This window comes from Odocoileus virginianus, chromosome 2 (assembly GCF_023699985.2).
Source record: "Odocoileus virginianus isolate 20LAN1187 ecotype Illinois chromosome 2, Ovbor_1.2, whole genome shotgun sequence".
In the NCBI taxonomy this organism is placed as follows: Eukaryota; Metazoa; Chordata; class Mammalia; order Artiodactyla; family Cervidae; genus Odocoileus; species Odocoileus virginianus.
In genome coordinates this window covers 101,677,918-101,698,871 of record NC_069675.1, presented here as the reverse complement: position 1 = coordinate 101,698,871, position 20,954 = coordinate 101,677,918, and the positions used below count along the sequence as shown (strand labels likewise).

At 56.6% G+C, this 20,954-nt stretch overlaps 1 protein-coding gene across 7 annotated transcripts in view; it reads right to left on the bottom strand.

The window, feature by feature from the left end:
• Positions 1-20,954, bottom strand: part of EHMT1 (euchromatic histone lysine methyltransferase 1) — a 111,445-nt gene that overhangs the window by 54,832 nt on the left and 35,659 nt on the right. For all 7 annotated transcript variants that reach the window (XM_070456755.1, XM_020888447.2, XM_070456738.1 and 4 more), the window contains exons 2-4: positions 13,248-13,311; positions 8,570-9,126; positions 556-736 (exon numbers count right to left, since the gene is read on the bottom strand). In XM_070456755.1, coding sequence (XP_070312856.1) covers positions 556-736; positions 8,570-9,126; positions 13,248-13,311 — 802 coding nt within the window. The remainder of the gene's footprint in view (positions 1-555; positions 737-8,569; positions 9,127-13,247; positions 13,312-20,954) is intronic.

The window sequence follows — 20,954 nt, the reverse complement described above, 5'->3', positions numbered from 1 at the left end:
TGTGTAAGAGGGCGCCCCGCGTGGCAAGCACACACCAAGGGGCCCAGGTCTGCCACCGCCATGACGTCAGAGGCGAGTGCCCCTCGCGGGGTGACTGTGCCCGTGGTGAAACGGGGAGTCCTCCAGAGACTCGGGTCTGAAATCAAACCACTGACAAGCAACAAGAGGACACCCCCACCCGCGCCGCAGGCCTCTCACAGTCCGAGTCGCCCCTCGCCCACGAGCCTAGGGCCTGGCGGAGAGCCCGTCTGCCCCAAGAAGTCCAGTCTCCAGAGGGAGCAAGCTCCACAGCTCTCCCCCCGCAGCCCCCCAGGAGCCGCCCCTCCAGAAAGGCCCACCAGGGACCTGGCGTGCCCCCCTCCGACGCAGGAGGGGCCGTCCCACGTGCCGGGCCCCGGCACTCGGCCCCTGAACTGACCGCTGCCCCAGACCTAGAGCACGCACCCCACCAAACCACAGCCACAGCCCGTCAGCCTGACGGCGACCATCGTCTGGGAGCTGGAGGCCAGCAGAGGCGGTGACGCGGGCCGGGCGAGCGCAGCGAGCCCCCCTTACCTGTCTGGGCCTTCGCGGTGGCCACGTAGCATTGGTTCTGAGGTAGCGACTGGTGAAGGGACGGGAAGGGGGGTGAAAGCTGCTGGCGTGCAAACTCCGAGGCGCCCCTGCTCAGCTCCTCTCTCGGCTCCTCATGGTCGCGGGCGTCCCGGCCTTCCCTGGGGTCCTTACTTGCCGCGTGCTTCAAAACAGAGACAGCCAACAATGACACACAGGCGGCACCGGCAAAACCAACAGACGCACAACCGACAGACACACGGGCGGCAGTGGTGCGCGGGCCGGCGGCTCGGGACCAGCTGCCGCCCCCAGTCCCCAAGAGGACGGGCCAAGCCGCGGGGGAGCGCAGTGGCGGCGCAGGGGAGAGCAGGCTCTGCGTCTCCAGGGAAGCGGCAGGGAGACGCACCCGCCTGTGGCTCAGGTGATGTGTATGAGTCGCGGGACACACCCAGGAAGCTCTGAGGCAGTGCCCTCCACGCGGGTCACACCCCAGGGGGTTTCACGCCACAGCATCACCAGGCCACATGTTTAACATTCTTTGGCTGAGTTCTACCCACTTCCTCGGTGTCCTGGCCTCAGCCTTCCCAGGCAAGGTCAACAGTGGCCCCGACCGGCGCCCACACCGCACGCTCCCCGAGAGTCACCAACAGCCTTCGCACAGCCCGACCTCAGCCCGACCTGGCTGAGCCGCACGCTCCTGCAAACACAGCAGCTGCACGCCCTCGACATACAAGGCTGGGAGACTGGACAGATGGCCGCAAAAGGGTGGACGCAGGAGCACCCTCGCTTACGCCACTGACACAGATGGACTCAGAACGCATCAAGGGCCTCAACTAGGAAACTTGTAGGAAAAACCAAGGCAGAAGCTTCACAACGTTGGACTTGGTGATAAATCCTTGGATATTACAAGAGCACAGGCAACAGAAGAAAAAAAAGATAAATTAGACTTTATTAAAATTAAAAATTTCTCATAGGTCAAAACTACAATGAGATAGCCCCTCATGTCTGTCAGAATGGCCATTATCGAAAGACGGCAAACAATAAACGCTGGAGAGCACGTGTAGAAAGCGGAGCCCAGTGCCCACGGACGGCGCGCCAACTGGCGCAGACACTACGGGGATGCCTCAAAAGATTAGAAACAGGACTGCCATATGACCCAGAAATTCCACTCCTGGGTATTTAGCCAAAAAACCCAAAAATAACAGTTCACAAAGATAAATGCATCCCTATGCTCACTGCAGCACTGTTTACGACAGCCAAGACATGCAAGCAACCCAGACGCCATCAACAGGCAAACGGACGAGAAGTCATGGTGTTTAAACACACACACAATGGAACATTACTTGGCCATAAAGAAGATAAAAACCTTGCTGTCGGTGACAATACCGACAATACCTCTGGATACAGAGGCACTACACTAAATGAAATAAGGGGAAAAGACAAATATCATAATTTCACTTATATGTAGAATCTAAAAAACGAAAAAAATGAAAAACGTAACAAAACAGAAACAGACTCACAGATACAGAGGGGAAAGATGGGGGAGGACAGACAAAATAGGTGAAGGGGATTATGAGGTACAAACCTCCAATTATATAATAGGTAAATCACAGAGGCGTAACTACAGCATGCAGAATACAGTCAACAATATTATATAATAACTCTGCATGGTAACTGACTGTAACCTAGACTTACCCTGGTGATCATTTTGTAATATATAAAAATATTTAATCACTATGCTGTATAACTGAAACTAATATAATATTGTTAAGTCAATTATACTTCAACTAAAACTTTTTTAATTTCTGTGCATCAAAAGACAACAGAATGAGAAGACAACCTACGGAATGGGAGAAAACATTTGCAAAGCATATATCTGATAGAGGATTCGCATCTAGAATATATAACAACTCTATATCCCAACAAAGAACGCGAATGAAAAGTGGGCAAAGCATGTGAATACAGATTTCTCTGAAGAAGACACACACAGGGCCAAAAAGCATATGAAACGATGCTCAACCTCACTGGTCATCAGGAAGACACAACTCAAAACTGCAGTGGGACCACCGCGCACTCCTGGGATGGCTGCTATCAAACCGACAGAGACCACCACATGCTGGCGAGGACGTGGGGACCCTGGGACCGCCGGGCACCGTGGGAGGAGGCAGAACACGCTGACGCCACGGACGACAGCATGAAGGCTCCTCACAGACTGAACAGAGCTGGCGGAGGATCCTGCAATCCCACTTCTGGGTGCACTCTCAGGAACCGAGAGCAGAGACCAGAAGAGCTCTTTGTACAACTGGGTTCACAGCAGATGAGGGAGGAGGCAGCCCAAGTGCCCGACGATGGGGAGTGGATAAACCAACTATGTGTGTGGTGTGTACATGGACACTCATGCAGTGGAATATCACTCAGCCTTGAAAAGGAGGGATGTTCTGAGACAGTGCAGACGACTCTTGAGGACCCTATACGGAGTGGAATAAGCCAGACACAAAAGGACATATCCTTGTATGAAGGATCTTTGTCCCACAGCTTCCTGGCAAACAGATGGGGAAACAATACAAACAGTGACTTTTCTTGGACTCCAAAATCCCTGCAGATGGTGACTGCAGCCATGAAATTAAAAGACACTTGCTCCTGGAAGAAAAGCTATGACCAACCTAGACAGCATATTAAAAAGCAGAGACATTACTTTGCCAACAAAGGTCCATCTAGCCAAAGCTATGATTTTTCCAGTAGTCATGCCTGGATGTGAGAGTTGGCCTATAAAGAAAGCTGAGTGCCAAAGAACTGATGCTTTTGAACTGTGGTGTTGCAGAAGACTCTTGAGAGTGCTTTGGACTGCAAGGAGATCCAACCAGTCCACCCTAAAGGAGACCAGTCCTGAATATTCATCGGAAGGACTGATGCTGAAGCTGAAACTCTAATACTTTGGCCACCTGATGACAAGAACTGACTCACTGGAAAAGACACTGATGCTGGGAAAGACTGAAGGAGGGAGGAGAAGGGGACAACATAGGATGAGATGATTGGATGGCATCACCGATTCTATGGACATGAGTTTGAGCAAGCTTCAGGAGTTGGTGATGGACATGGAAGCCTGGCATGCTGCAGTCCATGGGGTCGCAAAGACAAATGAGCGGCTGAACTTGAACTTGCTTCTATGAAGGACCAGGCACTGATTCTGTCAATTTGAGACAGACAGTAGATACAGAGGTGTGTCAGGGGGGAGGGGGGGGCACAGACAGAGCTGGAGGAGGGGAGGGGAGGCAAGTGAGTCTAGCAGGGACAGAGGGTCAGTTTGGGGAGATGAGCAAGTTCTGGTATGACAGGTTGATGGCTGGGCACTTAAACATGACTACGATGGTAAATGCTGTTATGTGAATTTTAACAGAGTGTTTTAAAAAAGGCGTCCTCATCTCCTGGCATCAACATCTGGGAGAGGCTGACAGGTCTGCCTGGGGGTGGCCCGGGGACCCAGCTCCAACGCCAAGGCTCCTTGAAGCCGGACCCGAGCATACTCCGCCCTCTGGCTCCTCCAAACGTTCCCTGCCTGCCTGGGGGCCCTGCACAGGGCTCCTTTCGAAATATCTAAAAAATAAAGCTAAGAACTGCTAAACTTGAGTGAAGACTCTACATCTGGATAGGGCTCTATCCGCTGACCAAGCAAACCCACCGAGGTAGAGACGCTAGGGTGGACTTCCAGGCAGCGCCCCCGCCAGGGCCGGGGCCAAGGCCAGTCCCCCACATGGGGAGAGGACTTGTGCCCACGTCTACAGTACCCGCACACGCCTGCATGGCCACCTGTGACCAAGGTACCTGCGGACAACTGCGTCTGCCCCACCCCAGCCTCTGCTCGCCGCCCCGCCTCCACGCCCAGGCCACAGCCAGGTGCCCCCCTTCCAGGGTAGCAAACACCCACATGCACCCCCTCTGCACTAAGACCCACCCCTGCCTGGCCCACCTTCCTCTCCTGAACACAAAGACACCCACAGAGAAAACCAGGCCCCAGGCAGCACCTCCAAGAGTGGACTCAAGTCAGACAGGGGGCCGGTCTACACAGCGTGCCGGCGTGGGGCACAAGGGCCTCCCTCACGTCCTTCATGTGAGCAAGGACTAACATAACCCTGAGCCGGTGAATCTGATGGTGTGGACACTACCATCCAAGAGGTAACTGGCTCTGCCTTGCGTGGGGACGTGAGGCTGCCCAGCTGTGAAAAACCCTGCATTTTTAAACTTTTAATGGAAAATAGATATCTTGTCATAAACATGCAACATGTTTGTTTTCAAAACTCAATTTTCAATAAAACATGCTTTCCTAAGAAAACTGAACAAGACTGAGCAGGGTCTGGGGAACAGAAAGTCAGCAGTCAGGAGAGGCCAGGTCTGGGCCCGGGAGCCAGGAGGGCCCCCAGCTCCACGTCTCCAGGCCCGTCCTCTCGCAGGGGTCTGGGAAGCAGACTGAGTCACCAGTGTGTGGAGGGGGCGAGCACGGCCTTCAGCCTCAGCTTCTGAAGCCTCAAAACCCTTCTCTTTCATTTCCCTGCAACAGCCTGAGTGTGCTCAGGAACTCCCAACAGAATGACGAGCACTGCAACTGACTGTGTACTAGTAACGACCACGGCAACACCCCAAAACAAAGCTAACCCTTAGATAGACGTCATGGTCAGAGACAGTTCTTGAAAGTAAATTTCAAATTGCTTTTTTTTTCCCCTAGAGGAATATGACAGTGACAGTAAAAACCTTTCAAGAATAAAACTATGTTAGAACAAAATTCTAGAAGTGGGGACAGAATAAAAGTATAATTTCAACGAGATAAATACATAATGTAAAATTTTCTGACATGCATTTTAAAATCGATAATGGTGGGCCAAAAAATGGTAGGCAAATAAATAAACTTCACCTTAAGCCTCAAGTCTAGTATAAAAATTAATTCACAACAGGTCATATATTCAAGGCTTCCCTGGTGGCTCAGTGATAAAGAATCTGCCTGCAATTTGGGAGACCCAGATTCGATCCCTGGGTTGGAAAGATTCCCCTGGAAGAGGGAATGGCAATCTACTCCAGTATTATTGCCTGGAGAATCCCATGGACACAGGAGCCTGGCAGGCTATAGCCCATGGGGTCACAAAAAGTCAGACACGAATGACTAACACACACATATATACTTAAAGTTCACATAAGACTAAAAAACTATGAAAATTAGAGAAAATCTTCAGGATTTAGGGCTGGCCAAAGATTTTTTAGGGATGATACCAAAAGCACAGTCTTAACAGAAAAATACTGTGTAAATTCTATTTCTGCTTTATTGACTATGCCAAAGCCTTTCACTGTGTGGATCACAATAAACTGTGGAAAATTCTGAAAGAGATGGGAATACCAGACCACCTGACCTGCCTCTTGAGAAATCTGTTTGCAGGTCAGGAAGCAACAGTTAGAACTGGACATGGAGCAACAGACTGGTTCCAAAAAGGTAAAGGAGTACGTCAAGGCTGTATATTGTCACCCTGCTTATTTAACTTATATGCAGAGTACATCATGAGAAACGCTGGGCTGGATGAAGCACAAGCTGGAATCAAGACTGCCAGGAGAAATATCAATAACCTCAGATAAGCAGATGACACCACCCTTATGGCAGAAAGTGAAGAAGAACTAAAGGGCCTCTTGATAAAAGTGAAAGAGGAGCGTGAAAAAGTTGGCTTAAAGCTCAACATTCAGAAAACTAAGATCATGTCATCCAGTCCCATCACTTCACGGCAAATAGACGGGAAACAGTGGAAACAGTGGCAGACTTTATTTTTGGGGGCTCCAAAATTACCACAGCCATGAAATTGAAAGATGCTTACTCCTTGGAAGGAAAGTTATGACCAACCTAGACAGCATGTTAAAAGCAGAGACATTACTTTGCCAACAAAGGTCCATCTAGTCAAAGCTGTGGTTTTTCCAGTAGTCATGTATGAGTGTTAGAGCTGGACCACAAAGAAAGCTGAGCACCAAAGAATTGATGCTTTTGAACTGTGGTGTTGGAGAAGACTCTTGAGAGTCCCTTGGACTGCAAGGAGATCCAACCAATCCATCCTAAAGGAGATCAGTCCTAAGTGTTCCTTGGAAGGACTGAGGTTGAAGCTGAAACTCCAATACTTTGGCCACCTGAGAGCTGACTCATTTGAAAAGACCCTGATGCTGGGAAAGACTGAAGGCAGGAGGAGAAGGGGATGACAGAGGATAAGATGGATGGATGGCATCACTGACTCAATGGACGTGAGTCTGAGTAAACTCCGGGAGTTGGTGATGGACAGGCAGTCCATAGGATCGCAAAGAGTTGGACACAACTGAGCAACTGAGCTGAACTGAACTGTATAAGCTGAACTTCATCAAAATGAACAACTTTTCCTTAAAGAAAGACTATGTCTTCAGAAGTGCAAGGATGAAGACCAGCTACAAGTGAAAACACCTGCAAACCAACACGTGACAAAGGTGCACACCCAAAACTCTCACAGACAACAAGGACTTTGGTCCAAACGAAAATGTGCACAAGTGTGTAGTGTAGCTTTAATGGAACAGTCCAAAATTGAGAACCGCCCAAATATCCCTGGATGGGCGAGCATTACATAACACACACAACTTGTCAACGTGCAAAGAAGGGCCCTGCAGACACAGCCTGCAGAGGTCGGAGGTGCAGAGTGAGAAAAGAAAGCCCCCAAGTTCCATGACCCCGTGTTATGGAACATCTGAAATGACACTCAACAGATATGGGGGATGGGGATGGTGGGGCGACCACAGAGGGGGCCTCATGGTACAGGTGGGCACTGTTGTGCCCTGGGTAGGGGTCACGGGTCTCTCTGACCTGTGTGGCTTCCTGTGAATAGTTACTTATAAGTTTTTTAAGTTTTGGCACATACAAAAAATACTGCAAAAAAGTAGAAGCCATGCCAGGGCCAGCCACTGCATGGGCAGGGGTTCAGCTCCCAGCACCTCCAGCCCACAGCACAGAAGGCAGGGGATGGGTCAGGAGATAGGGGGCCATAGCACAAAGATGAGAACATTCCTGGTGGAAAAGTATTTCAGAGGAAAATCACCCAATTAAGAGGTGCCGGGTCCAAACAGAACCCCTTGTGAGGAAATGGCAGTTTCAACCCAGACCACAGAAGATTTGTAACTATCATTTGAAGGATAAAACAAAAATGTAACTAAGAACACAGATATTCTTAACTAAATCTAATCAGATACGCTGGATATGAAAAAAGAAAAAACTGTCAAAATGGAAAACATCAACGCGTTAAAGGACCAGCAGGACCGAGGCGCTGGGGACACGGGAGGGAGATGGACAGGGTAATGAGCTGCTGGAGGGGAGGAGGTGCTGGGGGCGGGGCTCAGGAGGAGGTGGAGGCGCAGGAGGTGGTGGAGGGGCGGGGCTCGGGGAGGAGGTGTTGGGAGGGCGGGGCTCGGGGAGGAGGTGATGGAGGGGCGGGGCTCAGGAAGGAGGTGTTGGGAAGGCGGGGCTCGGGGAGGAGGTGATGGAGGGGCGGGGCTCGGGAAGAGGTGATGGAAGGGCGGGGCTTGGGGAGGAGGCGCTGGGGCAGCGGAGCTGGGGACTTGGCAGAACCCTCAGCCTCAGGTGTGCATCAGGCCGCGGGGCCCAGGGAAGGCCCTAGGGCACCAGCCGGCGACACGCCCAAGAACCTCCCGGGTGTAACTGCACGCCTGGGAGCAGACAGCGCAGCAGCTCTGAGCCTGACCGCCCTCCCTGCTGCTCTCTCCCCAGTGAGACGGATGGGTGCTGAGCCTCCCCAGAAAGCGACTCCCAAGAGGGGGAGGAGCAACCTGTCGGCTGGGCACACCAAGGGAAGCCCTGAAGACAGGCTGGCATCACCCACGGAGACCCAGCTGGCAGCCCTGACGAATGAACCCCTCTTCCCGGCCTCTCCCCTCTGCGCAGAGAAGTCCACCTGCGTCCAAACACGAAACCAAGAGCAGACAGACAGGAGAGGCCCTCCCAACAGGGACGTGTTACCAGGCCCGGGATGGACTTCGGCATGGTCTTCCGAGCCCTGTGGACCTTGACGTCGGCGCCCGGGGCCGGGGCCTTCTTGTCCTCTGTGTCCTTGCCGCCCTCCCCAGGCTTGGCTGGCACAGCAGCCGGTGGCTGGGGAAAAGCACCGGGAGTCCTCCCTTTGCCAGCCCCGCCAGGGAGGGTCTTCGCCGCGTGGCCAGGCAGGGAGGAAGCCAGGGTGCTGGCCACCCGCAGTGGCGGCTCAGACAATGGGGCCTTGCCAAGGAAGTAACCGTTGCTCCCGACGACAGGACTCTGGGGGAAGCCATCAGAGCGGATGTGGTTCTGCTTCCCCGCCTCGGGGTCTCTGTCCAGAATCCCATTCTCCGCTATCCGGGCCCCCGGGCCAGCCCCCTCCTGCGGGCTGCCTCGCGTGCTCTCCTGAGGGTGCTTCACAGCAGCCACGTGGCCGCTGGCATCGCTCTGGTCACAGGACCCGTTGGTCTCCCCATCTGCAGCCACCGGGGCCTCCCCTCCCTGCTGTTCCGCTGAGCCGTCATCAGCAGCCATGGGTGACCCTGCAGAGAGAGGACAAGAGTCAGGGGTGCCCACCTGTGACCCCAACACAGTCCCACTGGTATGCTCACAGGAAACTGTTTACTTCATGGACAAACATCTGACTTCAGATGGACTAAATACAAAGCACATCACAGTCACTATCTCAACAGTGACTTGATGAAGTGGGGGACGACCTGTGCCCGGGAGGGAGGGCAGTCTGCCCTGATCCCCAGCCGAGGAGTGGGCAGGGCCATGGTCCTCGAAACAAACACCCGCTTGTCAGTGAATTACTTCTTAAAAGGCTTCAAACACATGACACGGATTTAGTATCCTCCAGGAACAAAGTCACTGCTAGAGAACAAACATGGGGAGGATTCAGACAGAAAACAAGACCTCCGAAGCAGCTGCCCAAGAACAGACCTAAAGAAAACGGGATGCGTTCAGTCTGTCAGTCAGGAGCTTACAAACCTCTCAGCTCTGAAGCTCATCTCCTCCACAACTTGATAAACAAGAAACACACTTGCCACCAGCAGGAGAAAGCCCACAGCTACAGCACCGGGTGCAGCGGACAGTGGTCATGTCCAGGAGCCCACCACCCCCCAGCCCAGTCCCGGGTAATAGCACAGCACCTTCACAACTCCACCACAGCAGCACTGGCCCCAGGGCGAGGCCCTCATTCACCACTATAGCCTGCGCACAGAAACACAAGTGCAGTAAGCACTATCTGAATCAATAAATGGCTGTTAATTTTTTCAAATCCTCAGCAAAACAGAATAGGTGAAAAACCTACTCAGCTTGGAGAAGCCCATGTGCCAATCTACTGCAAACGTATACTTATTCAGAAATGTTACATGAATTCTATGTAAGATCACAAACAATGTCAGGACATCTATTAATACCACTAAGGTTCATACAAGAGTGGGGTCCCAGGTGGCCCCAAAAGAGAAGAGATGAAGCAAGAGGCCTGGCAACAAGGAGCACGCTCTCCCGCACACCTGGGGCACAGGGGCACATCAAACAGGGGTGCAGAGGCTGCCAGACCTGAAATCAAATGCAAATAACAAGGACATTTTTCTATGCCAGCACAAACTTTAGGGAAGAAAACATGAGCAAAAAATAAGATAGTATTCACAAAAGCAGAAAACTATAAAATAGGATATAAAATTTAACCAAGAACATGCAAAGTCTCTATGGAGACGGCAAAAATACAAAGATGCAAGTCACTTCAAATTAACTAAGTTCAATGATACCCTAACTGAAGTTCCAATCAGTATATTGAGGAACTCCATAATCTTAGTCTAAAATGCGCAGGGAAAATAACATTTCACAAACAGTAAAAGAAACTGTGAAAAAGAAGAGTGAAGAAATGGGAAGCAGAAACAGCGAGGAGGATGCGGATGCAGGCGGTCACGGGGCCCGGAGCACAGCCATGCTGCGCCGGGCGCTGACGGCAGTCAGAAAGGAAGGTTTCTGAGACAAACACCTCCACTCCCAAAAAAGGAAGTCGGACCCTTGACACACCATATACAAAAATTAACTGAAAACATATCCAAGCTCTAAATATAAGACAAAAACACAGGCATACATCTTTATGATTTTCTATTAAGCAACGGTTTCTTAGACGCTCTAACAAAAGCACAAGCAACCAAAGAAAAACAGATAAACCGGACTTTATTTTGTACTTCCAAGAACACAGTCAAGAAAGTGAAAAGAAAGTGAAAAGACTGTTGTTGTTCAGTTGCTAAGTCGTGTCTGACTCTTTGCGACCCCATGGACTACACCAGACCAGGCTCCCCTATCCTTTACTATCTCCCAGAGTTTGCTCAAACTCACGTCCATTGAGCTGATGATGCTGTCTAACCATTTTATCCTCTGCACATCAGGTGGCCAAAGTACAGATTGGAAGGCAGTATTTGCAAATCACGCATTTGATAAGGAACTTGCATCTTAAATGTATTTTGAAAAACCTCTGACAATTCATCAATAAAAATCAATAACCCACCATAGGACCCAGCAACCCCACACTCCTAATCATATACCCTGGAAACCAAAACTGAAAAAGACACATGTATCCCATTGTTCATTGAAGCACTATTTACAATACCTAGAACGTGGAAGCAACCTACATGTCCATTGACAGATGAATGGATAAAGAAGTTGTGATACATACACGCAATGGAATATTACTCAGCCATAAAAAGGAACACATTTGAGTCAGTTCTAATGAGGAGGATGAACCTAAAGTGAAGTAAGTCAGAAAGAGAAAGAGAAATTCTAATACATATATACAGAATCTAGAAAAATGGTACCAAAGAATTTATTTACAGGGCAGCAATGGAGAAACAGACATAGAGAATAGATTTATGGGCATGGGGAGAGGGGAGGAGAGGGTGAGATGTATGGAGAGAGTAACATGGAAACTTACATTACCATATATAAAATAGAGAGCCAACAGGAATTTGCTCTATGTCTCAGGGAACTCAAACAGGGGCTCTGTGTCAACCTAGAGGGGTGGCGTGGGGAGGTTCAAAAGGGAGGGGACAGATGTATACCTATGGCTGATTCACGTTGAGGTTTGACAGAAAACCACAAAATTCTGTAAAACAATTATCCTTCAATTAAAAAATAAATTTTTTTTAAAAATCAGTAACTAATTTTATGCGCAAAGGATCTGAACTGACATTTCCACCAAGAAGATATACAGAAGGCTAATAAGCACAAGAAGAAATGCCCAGCGTCAGCAGTCAACAGGGAGACACACCAAAACCCAATGGCTCTGATCAGAAAGACGGGGCCCACGAGCCAGTGCTGTGGGGATGGACACGGGGCAGTCGCCACGGCAACCAGCCTGGAGGCTCCCGGGAGGGGCCAAGGGCTGGGCTCAGGGGCCACGGCAGAACCCGGCAGCACTCACCCTCAGGTTCTTTAGGAAAAGGTCCAGGAGGACAGAGGGAGGGGAGGAGCCCATGGACGGCAGCATGTCAGGGGAGAGGAAAGCACAGCGCCGGGGGAGAACGCTGAGGCAGGGCTCCAGGGGTCCCACACGGGAGCAGAGGGGCCGCAGGACAGTGTGTGGGTGGCTGGGGACAGCAGATAGGGGCTGCAGGCTGGACGCCCAGGGGCGAGTGAGGCGGTAAGCAGGGCACGGCCACAGACGTCTGTCCATCAGCGCAAGCCAGGCACCTGGGACTGGAGGCAGACACGAGCTGCCCCCAGCACGGGCTTCCGACCTGGGGAGGCGTGGGGCTCCAGGACTTGGGCAGCAAGGCCCCCCAACCCCAGCCCACCAAGCCCCAGAGCCCCAGCAGCTCTCCTGGAATCTGACGCACTTCGGGGGCACAGGCTGCTGCCCACACAACCCTGCCCTGTGGCCTGGGCCCCTGGGTCCTTTCTCCCAGAGTGAGGCTGCCTGCCGCCAGCCCCAAGCCAGGGCCCACAATACGTCACTCACGGTCACCCTCGGGCGTGCACATGCGGTCACAGATGAGGACCCCATGGATGTGAAAGGTGACAGAGATGCTGCCTGGGAGGAAGCGGGGCCTTCAGAGTCCCCGTCACAGCTCAGGACACACATGAACGTGGCCACCAGCCTGGGGCACAAGGTGTTCCCCGCCAGCAGGCCACCTGAGGCCTTGCCCCGGGAGGTTCAGGGTCACCGTACCAGGCGCCCAGGCCCCCACAGGACACCAGCCTCGGCTCCCTGCAATGTCTGCCAAGATGGCCCAGCCTGCACCCGGCGGAGCGGCTGCCCACACACAGCAGGCTCGGCCCGGCATCTGCACGCCCTCAGAGGCCAGGGCCCGGCTGGGCATCCACAGCCGCGAGCTCGGTTGGCCTCAGCCCCCAGCTGGTCTGGGCCCCGGCTGAGGCAGGCAGAAGCCCAGGACAGGAGTGCAGCGGGCCCAGGTGGCACCGTCCGGCCAGGACGCTGCCCTCAGGAGGCCCAGCGGCAGGCTCGGGGGCGGGGCTCACCCACCACGGGCGGGCCCAGCCCGGCACATTCAGGCCGGCCCACACAGGGCGGCCAGAGGCTCCCTGGGCCCCAGCCCCTCGCCAGCCTCCCTCCACTGCTGGACAACTCGGGGGGCTTCCAAGCCCAGACACCTCGTGCAGCCACCCCTGCAGGCCCCGGCACCCTTACCTTCGCTCGGCAGCTCAGCTCCCAGGCCACAGTCCTGCTTGGTCTCCCCCTTCGCCGGAACCGCCTGCGGAAGAGGAGCATTCATGAGTCATGCTCCACCAGAGCACCCCAGTCCATGGGCATCACACCCACATCACAACCGGCCCACCAAGGACAGCGGACTGGGCACCACAGGCCCGTGAGGACGCCCACGACACAGGCTACAAGGGGAGAGGCCAGTGCTCACAAGAGGCCCAGGAAACGCCACGGAAACCCTCCCACTTCCAGGCTCTGTGTGTGTGACCTGACCAGTGGTCTGAAACTCAAGGGTTTTCAAAGTGAGGGACCCTGGGGTCCCTGAGGGCCCCCAAGGACCTAAGACCAGCTGTTTTTTGAGTCACGTGCACACACAAAGGGGGGCCCGGCAGCACTACCGAGTCCCAGCCCCCAGACCACAGCTGCTGGCACTGGGGTGGACAGCCGCTCCCAGCGGGCCACGGGGCGCCCTGTTACAGGAGCGAGCTCAGTCCATGGGCACAGGGACCTAAAGGCCAGCCCCATTCCTGAGCACCTGTCCTGTGCTGGGGACGCCAGTCCAGGGGGCCACAGTGCATGGCAGGGTCCAGGCAACAGGACCAGGGACAGCGGTGTGACGTCCCCAGGAGCCAGCGAACAGCAACAGACAAATGGACAACACAGAGACTTCCGTGCTCAGAGCCTCAGGGGCCTGTTTCAGCAAAGTCCTGATAGCTGTGTGCCAGTCGGGGGTGAAGAGACACACACATGAACTTCAGCAAGGGTGAGGGGCTGTGAGGGTGTAACAGTGGGGGCGGCAGTGAGGGTGTAACAGTGGGGGGGGGGCAGGGAGGGTGTCACAGTGGGGGGGGGCAGGGAGGGTGTCACAGTGGGGGGGGGGGCAGGGAGGGTGTCACAGTGGGGGGGGGGGGAGGGAGGGTGTCACAGTGGGGGGGGGGCAGTGAGGGTGTCACAGTGGGGGGGGGGCAGTGAGGGTGTCACAGTGGGGGCGGGGCAGTGAGGGTGTCACAGTGGGGGCGGCAGTGAGGGTGTCACAGTGGGGGCGGCTGTGAGGGTGTCACAGTGGGGGGGGGCAGTGAGGGTGTCACAGTGGGGGCGGCAGTGTGGGTGTCACAGTGGGGGGCGGCAGTGAGGGTGTCACAGTGGGGGGCGGCAGTGAGGGTGTCACAGTGGGGGGCGGCAGTGAGGGTGTCACAGTGGGGGCGGCAGTGAGGGTGTCACAGTGGGGGGCGGCAGTGAGGGTGTCACAGTGGGGGGCGGCAGTGAGGGTGTAACAGTGGGGGGCGGCAGTGAGGGTGTCACAGTGGGGGGCGGCAGTTAGGGTGTCACAGTGGGGGCGGCAGTGAGGGTGTCACAGTGGGGGGCGGCAGTGAGGGTGTCACAGTGGGGGGCGGCAGTGAGGGTGTCACAGTGGGGGGCGGCAGTGAGGGTGTCACAGTGGGGGCGGCAGTGAGGGGTGTCACAGTGGGGGCGGCAGTGAGGGGTGTCACAGTGGGGGGGGGGCAGTGAGGGTGTCACAGTGGGGGGGGGCAGTGAGGGTGTCACAGTGGGGGGCTGTGAGGGTGTCACAGTGGGGGCGGCTGTGAGGGTGTCACAGTGGGGGGCAGTGAGGGTGTCACAGTGGGGGCTGTGAGGGTGTCACAGTGGGGCGGGCTGTGAGGGTGTACAGTGGGGGCGGCTGTGAGGGTGTGTAACAGTGGGGGGCGGCTGTGAGGGTGTCTCAGTGGGGGCGGCTGTGAGGGTGTAACAGTGGGGGCAGTGAGGGTGTAACAGTGGGGGCGGCTGTGAGGGTGTAACAGTGGGGTGGGCTGTGAGGGTGTAACAGTGGGGGCGGCTGTGAGGGGTGTAACAGTGGGGGCGGCTGTGAGGGTGTAACAGTGGGGGCGGCTGTGAGGGTGTAACAGTGGGGGGGGCAGTGAGGGTGTAACAGTGGGGGCAGTGAGGGTGTAACAGTGGGGGCAGTGAGGGTGTAACAGTGGGGGCAGTGAGGGTGTAACAGTGAGGGGCTGGCTGTGAGGGTGTAACAGTGAGGGGCTGGCTGTGAGGGTGTAACAGTGAGGGGCTGGCTGTGAGGGTGTAACAGTGAGGGGCTGGCTGTGAGGGTGTAACAGTGAGGGCGGCTGTGAGGGTGTAACAGTGAGGGGCTGGCTGTGAGGGTGTAACAGTGGGGGCGGCTGTGAGGGTGTAACAGTGGGGGCGGCTGTGAGGGTGTAACAGTGGGGGGCTGTGAGGGTGTAACAGTGGGGGGCTGTGAGGGTGTCACAGTGGGGGCAGTGAGGGTGTAACAGTCGGGGCAGTGAGGGTGTAACAGTGGGGGGCGGTGAGGGTGTAACAGTGGGGGGCGGTGAGGGTGTAACAGTGGGGGGGGCGGTGAGGGTGTAACAGTGGGGGCGGCTGTGAGGGTGTAACAGTGGGGGCGGCTGTGAGGGTGTAACAGTGGGGGGCAGTGAGGGTGTAACAGTGGGGGGCACCTGTGAGGGTGTAAGAGTAGGGGCGGCTGTGAGGGTGTAACAGTGGGGCCGGCTGTGAGGGTGTAACAGTGGGGGCGGCTGTGAGGGTGTAACAGTGGGGGCGGCTGTGAGGGTGTAACAGTGGGGGCGGCTGTGAGGGTGTAACAGTGGGGGCGGCTGTGAGGGTGTAACAGTGGGGGCGGCAGTGAGGGTGTAACAGTGGGGGCGGCTGTGAGGGTGTAACAGTGGGGGCAGTGAGGGTGTAACAGTGGGGGCTGTGAGGGTGTAACAGTGGGGGCTGTGAGGGTGTAACAGTGGGGGCGGCTGTGAGGGTGTAACAGTGGGCAGCTGAGGGTGTCACAGTGGGGGCGCTGTGAGGGTGTAACAGTGGGGGCGGCTGTGAGGGTGTAACAGTGGGGCCGGCTGTGAGGGTGTAACAGTGGGGGCTGTGAGGGTGTAACAGTGGGGGCGGCTGTGAGGGTGTCACAGTGGGGGCGGCTGTGAGGGTGTCGGTGTAACAGTGAGGGGCTGGCTGTGAGGGTGTAACAGTGGGGGCGGCTGTGAGGGTGTAACAGTGGGGGCTGGCTGTGAGGGTGTAACAGTGAGGGGCTGGCTGTGAGGGTGTAACAGTGGGGGGCGGCTGTGAGGGTGTAACAGTGGGGGCGGCTGTGAGGGTGTAACAGTGGGGGGCGGCTGTGAGGGTGTCACTGTGGGGGCGGCTGTGAGGGTGTAACAGTGGGGGCGGCTGTGAGGGTGTCACAGTGGGGAGCTGTGAGGGTGTCACAGTGGGGGCTGTGAGGGTGTAACAGTGGGGGCTGTGAGGGTGTAACAGTGGGGGCTGTGAGGGTGTAACAGTGGGGGCTGTGAGGGTGTAACAGTGGGGGGCTGTGAGTGTGTAACAGTGGGGGCTGTGAGTGTGTAACAGTGGGGGCTGTGAGTGTGTAACAGTGGGCGCGGCTGTGAGGGTGTAACAGTGGGGGCGGCTGTGAGCGTGTCACAGTGGGGGCTGTGAGGCTGTAACAGTGGGCGGCTGTGAGGGTGTCACAGTGGGGGCTGTGAGGGTGTCACAGTGGGGGCTGTGAGGGTGTAACAGTGGGGGGCTGTGAGGGTGTAACAGTGGGGGGCTGTGAGGGTGTAACAGTGAGGGGCTGGCTGTGAGGGTGTAACAGTGGGGGCGGCTGTGAGGGTGTAACAGTGAGGGGCTGGCTGTGAGGGTGTAACAGTGGGGGCGGCTGTGAGGGTGTAACAGTGAGGGGCTGGCTGTGAGGGTGTAACAGTGGGGGCGGCTGTGAGGGTGTAACAGTGGGGGCGGCTGTGAGGGTGTAACAGTGAGGGGCTGGCTGTGAGGGTGTAACAGTGGGGGCGGCTGTGAGGGTGTAACAGTGAGGGGCTGGCTGTGAGGGTGTAACAGTGGGGGCGGCTGTGAGGGTGTAACAGTGGGGGCGGCTGTGAGGGTGTAACAGTGGGGGCGGCTGTGAGGGTGTAACAGTGGGGGCTGTGAGGGTGTAACAGTGGGGGCTGTGAGGGTGTAACAGTGGGGGCTGTGAGGGTGTAACAGTGGGGGCTGTGAGGGTGTAACAGTGGGGGCGGCTATGAGGGTGTAACAGTGGGGGGCTGTGAGGGTGTAACAGTGGGGGCGGCTGTGAGGGTGTAACAGTGGGCGGCTGTGAGGGTGTAACAGTGGGGGGCAGTGAGGGTGTAACAGTGGGGGCTGTGAGGGTGTAACAGTGGGGGGCTGTGAGGGTGTAACAGTGGGGGGCGACAGTGGGGGGCTGTGAGCATGTAACAGTGAGGGCTGTGAGGTTAGAAGCAGGGGTGCAAAGCTGCAGGGGTCTTCTCAGCCCTCTCAATAGCCTGCATTCACCCCATTCGGGCCTGGACGACAGCATGGTTTGCTGGCGCTGGCCCACCGCACAGCCCCGCCGCAGTTAGGAAGCGGGAGCGTGGCCTGGCACCAAGGAAAGCTGAGGCCCCGGCCTGCTCCCTGGAGGTGGGAGCGCACTGACTGGCAGACCTGACACACCCTTCTCATCTCCACGAACAGCACAGTGCGACCTCCACTCCCCAGGCCCCTGCTCCTCGCCCAGTCCCCACCCCCTGCCCCCATGGCCTCCGCTCTCCACGCCCCTGCTCCGCACCCTGAGGCTGGCCCGCCGCCCCCACCCCGGACCTGCTAACATGGGAAGCCCAGCCGCACCCCCTCAGGCAGCTGCACCTGTTCCCCGATGGCCCCCACCCGGCACACCGCCAGCCCCCTGCCCCGCCAGCATGTGCACTCAGGGAACACCCAGCCCAAACCATAACAAAACCTGAAGCAAACAGAACCCAGGCTGAGACCTGAGGCCTGCGGGCTCCCCTCCAGGCAGAGGCCGGGACAACCCCCACATGGAGAGCTGGCGGGTGAGCCCGGCCCTGCTCTGCAGGAGCCTCAGCCCACCCCGGCGCGCCTGGGACACCTCCAGAGACATTCCAGCAGAGTGGGGCCCTGGGGCACCGCACAGAGTCACTCCTATGTGCTGCCTCCACAGAGAGGACGAGACTCAAGGGAAAGAGGACCAGCTGGGGCGGCCAGGGCACAAGAGCAGCTCAGAACCTCGGGCTAACCCAAGAAGGACGCGCTGAAAGCTGGCGGGTCGTGTCCAAGAACCAGGACAGACTGCCGGGATGAGACTCCTGAGCGTCATTCCTCTGAGCGTCAGAATGAGTAATGACAGGAATGATGGTGAGTAAACACCAGCACTGATGAACGAGCCAGCTCAGCCGAATCCGACCCTGTGACCCCATGGGCTGCAGCACTCCAGGCCTCCATGCCCATCGCCAAGCCCTGGAGCTTGCTCAGACTCGTGTCCACTGAGTGAGCAACACGAGTATCAGCTATCCAACAGGGATGCACCTCCTTACCCGAGATTCCAACCACTGATGGCAGAGCACGCTGGGGGCGGAAGCTGTCACTACAAATTGTGGAGGAGCTTCACGAGAAACACGACCTTTACAGAATCTCCCAGTAATCTCCTGCAAGACTGCCCTCAAGTACTGGGGACACCTGCAGGCTCTCCTCACCCTGGATCATCACGGAAAAGAGGCAGGTCTCCGGTCTCCTGACACCCAACCCTAGGCTTCTGGAAAGCAGCGCAGACCCTTGGATAAGGAAGACTGGGGAGCTGGAGACCAGAGGAGCCAGGAGACCCCGCAAGCTCCCGGCGAGAGCACAGAAGCAGCGTGGAGGGTTACCATGACAACTGCACACACGGCGACCAGGCACCGTCTCCGCGTGTGACCACGCGACAGCTGTGCACACAGTGACCAGACGCTGTGTCCAGGGGTGACCATGTGTGACATGATGCCTGCACGTACAGTGGCAGGCACTGTGTCCATGTGACAACACGACTGTACACACAGTGCCCGTGTGCCGTGCTCACCAGCAGCCACGTGTGACCCCAAGACTACACACAGTGACTGGGTGCCCCATCCACGTGTGAGCATATGTGGCAATGTAACAACTGTGACTGGGGGCTGTGTTCACGTGTGACCACATGTGACAAGGTGACTGAACATACACACAGTGACCAGCATCGTGTCCACAGGTAACCACGTGTGACCACAAGATGACTGTAAGCACAGTAACGACCAGGCACCTTGAATGTGTCCTCGTGTGACCACACGGCTGTACACACAGTGATCGGGTGCTGGGTCCATGTGTGAATAACGTGACAGTCGTGTGCAGACCACACAGCTGCACCATCATATTCTGATGGTTATTCAAGAGGAATGTCCTTGTCTGCGGTAAGAGTCTGGACTTGACTCTGAGCACTTCAGAGGAGACACGCTGCACACATGTGCACGTAGGTGGGTTCACACGGGGGCACATGTGAAGGACACAGCGGAGTGTGGTATAGATAGACAGGTATCACTGTGCTAACCTTGCAACTTTTCTGTATGTTTGAAATTATTTCAAAATAAACTGTTGCAAAAAGCAGCTAGAAAAGACTTCAGATGAGCAGCAGGCTCTGTCCCCAGGGGCCCAACACACTGGGCCACGGCTCCTGCAGCTGAGAGCGGGGCCCTGCCCCGGGGAAGCCGACGTGGGCTAGAAAAATGTGGGGACCCCTGCTCCGGGGGAGGCCGGGGATGAAGGGCCTGGCGCCCGATGTGGGGCCAGCAGAGGTTAGGGCCCCGTGCCCCCAGGGCAGCCAGGGGTGAAGGGCCTGGCGCCCTACGTGGGGCCCACAGCCCAGGGTACTCGGTGCTCACCGCACACCCGCGTGCATGGGGGCTCCTCCGCCTGCTCGGCCTGCACCCCATGTGGACGGGGGCCTGGACTGCAGGCACACACAGAGGCCCCAGCGCAGCTGAGGGACCCGTGTCCCGGAAAGCGCAGGACCAAGACGCAGAGACACAGGTGGGGCAGGGACCGCGGGGGCAGCCGGCCCACGAGCCAGGAGCCTGGGCTGCTTCCACCTCAGTCAGCACAGAGGTTACGAAGTCTGCCTTTCCAGAGCTGGGATGACGAGAAGCTGGGGCGATCCTGGGCTGGGGGAGGCAGCGCCCAGTCAGGCCCCTGGGGGGTGCTGGCCTCCAGACACCCAGGACCAGCACTGAGCCCACACACAGGTCCCGACCCACAACGTCTAGGTCGTGAGCAACGCTCACACAGCTCACCCGCCTGCCCCGACGTCGGCACCTGACTTCAGGCATCACCGCCCAGGAACATCCTTGGCTGCGCCTCTCAGTAACACCACCATGACCCACCCCACCAGGTAGGGCGGGGGGCCAGCTGCCTCAGCCCAGGACCCCAAAGTCCCACTGTCCACCGAGGGCGGGGTGGGACCATGCCTCTTCTCCAACCATGGCCCCACGTGGATGGACCCCGGCACCCCTCAGCCCATCACAGCTGCACCCCACCGCCCACCACCCACACCCGTCAACCTCCCTCAAACAGGAGGCCTTCCCAGAGGTCCTTCCGGGACCTCACCCCGCGGTTTCACCGATGGTGCCAGAGCTGTGCTGTCGGCACCTGAGGAGGAGTCAGGACGGTGGCACCGAGTGATCCTGAGTCACCGAGTTCATCCCCACTGTGGTCCCACCACCGACACCACCTCTGGGCCCCGGGTCCTCGCTGGCGAGCACAGGGCGTCTGGAGATGAACCAGAGTGGGCACAGCTGCACGGCCCAGGACTCCCACAAACTCAGCACGAACGACCCACCTCCCACGTCTGGTCACCACCATCAGCCGTCTGCTCAC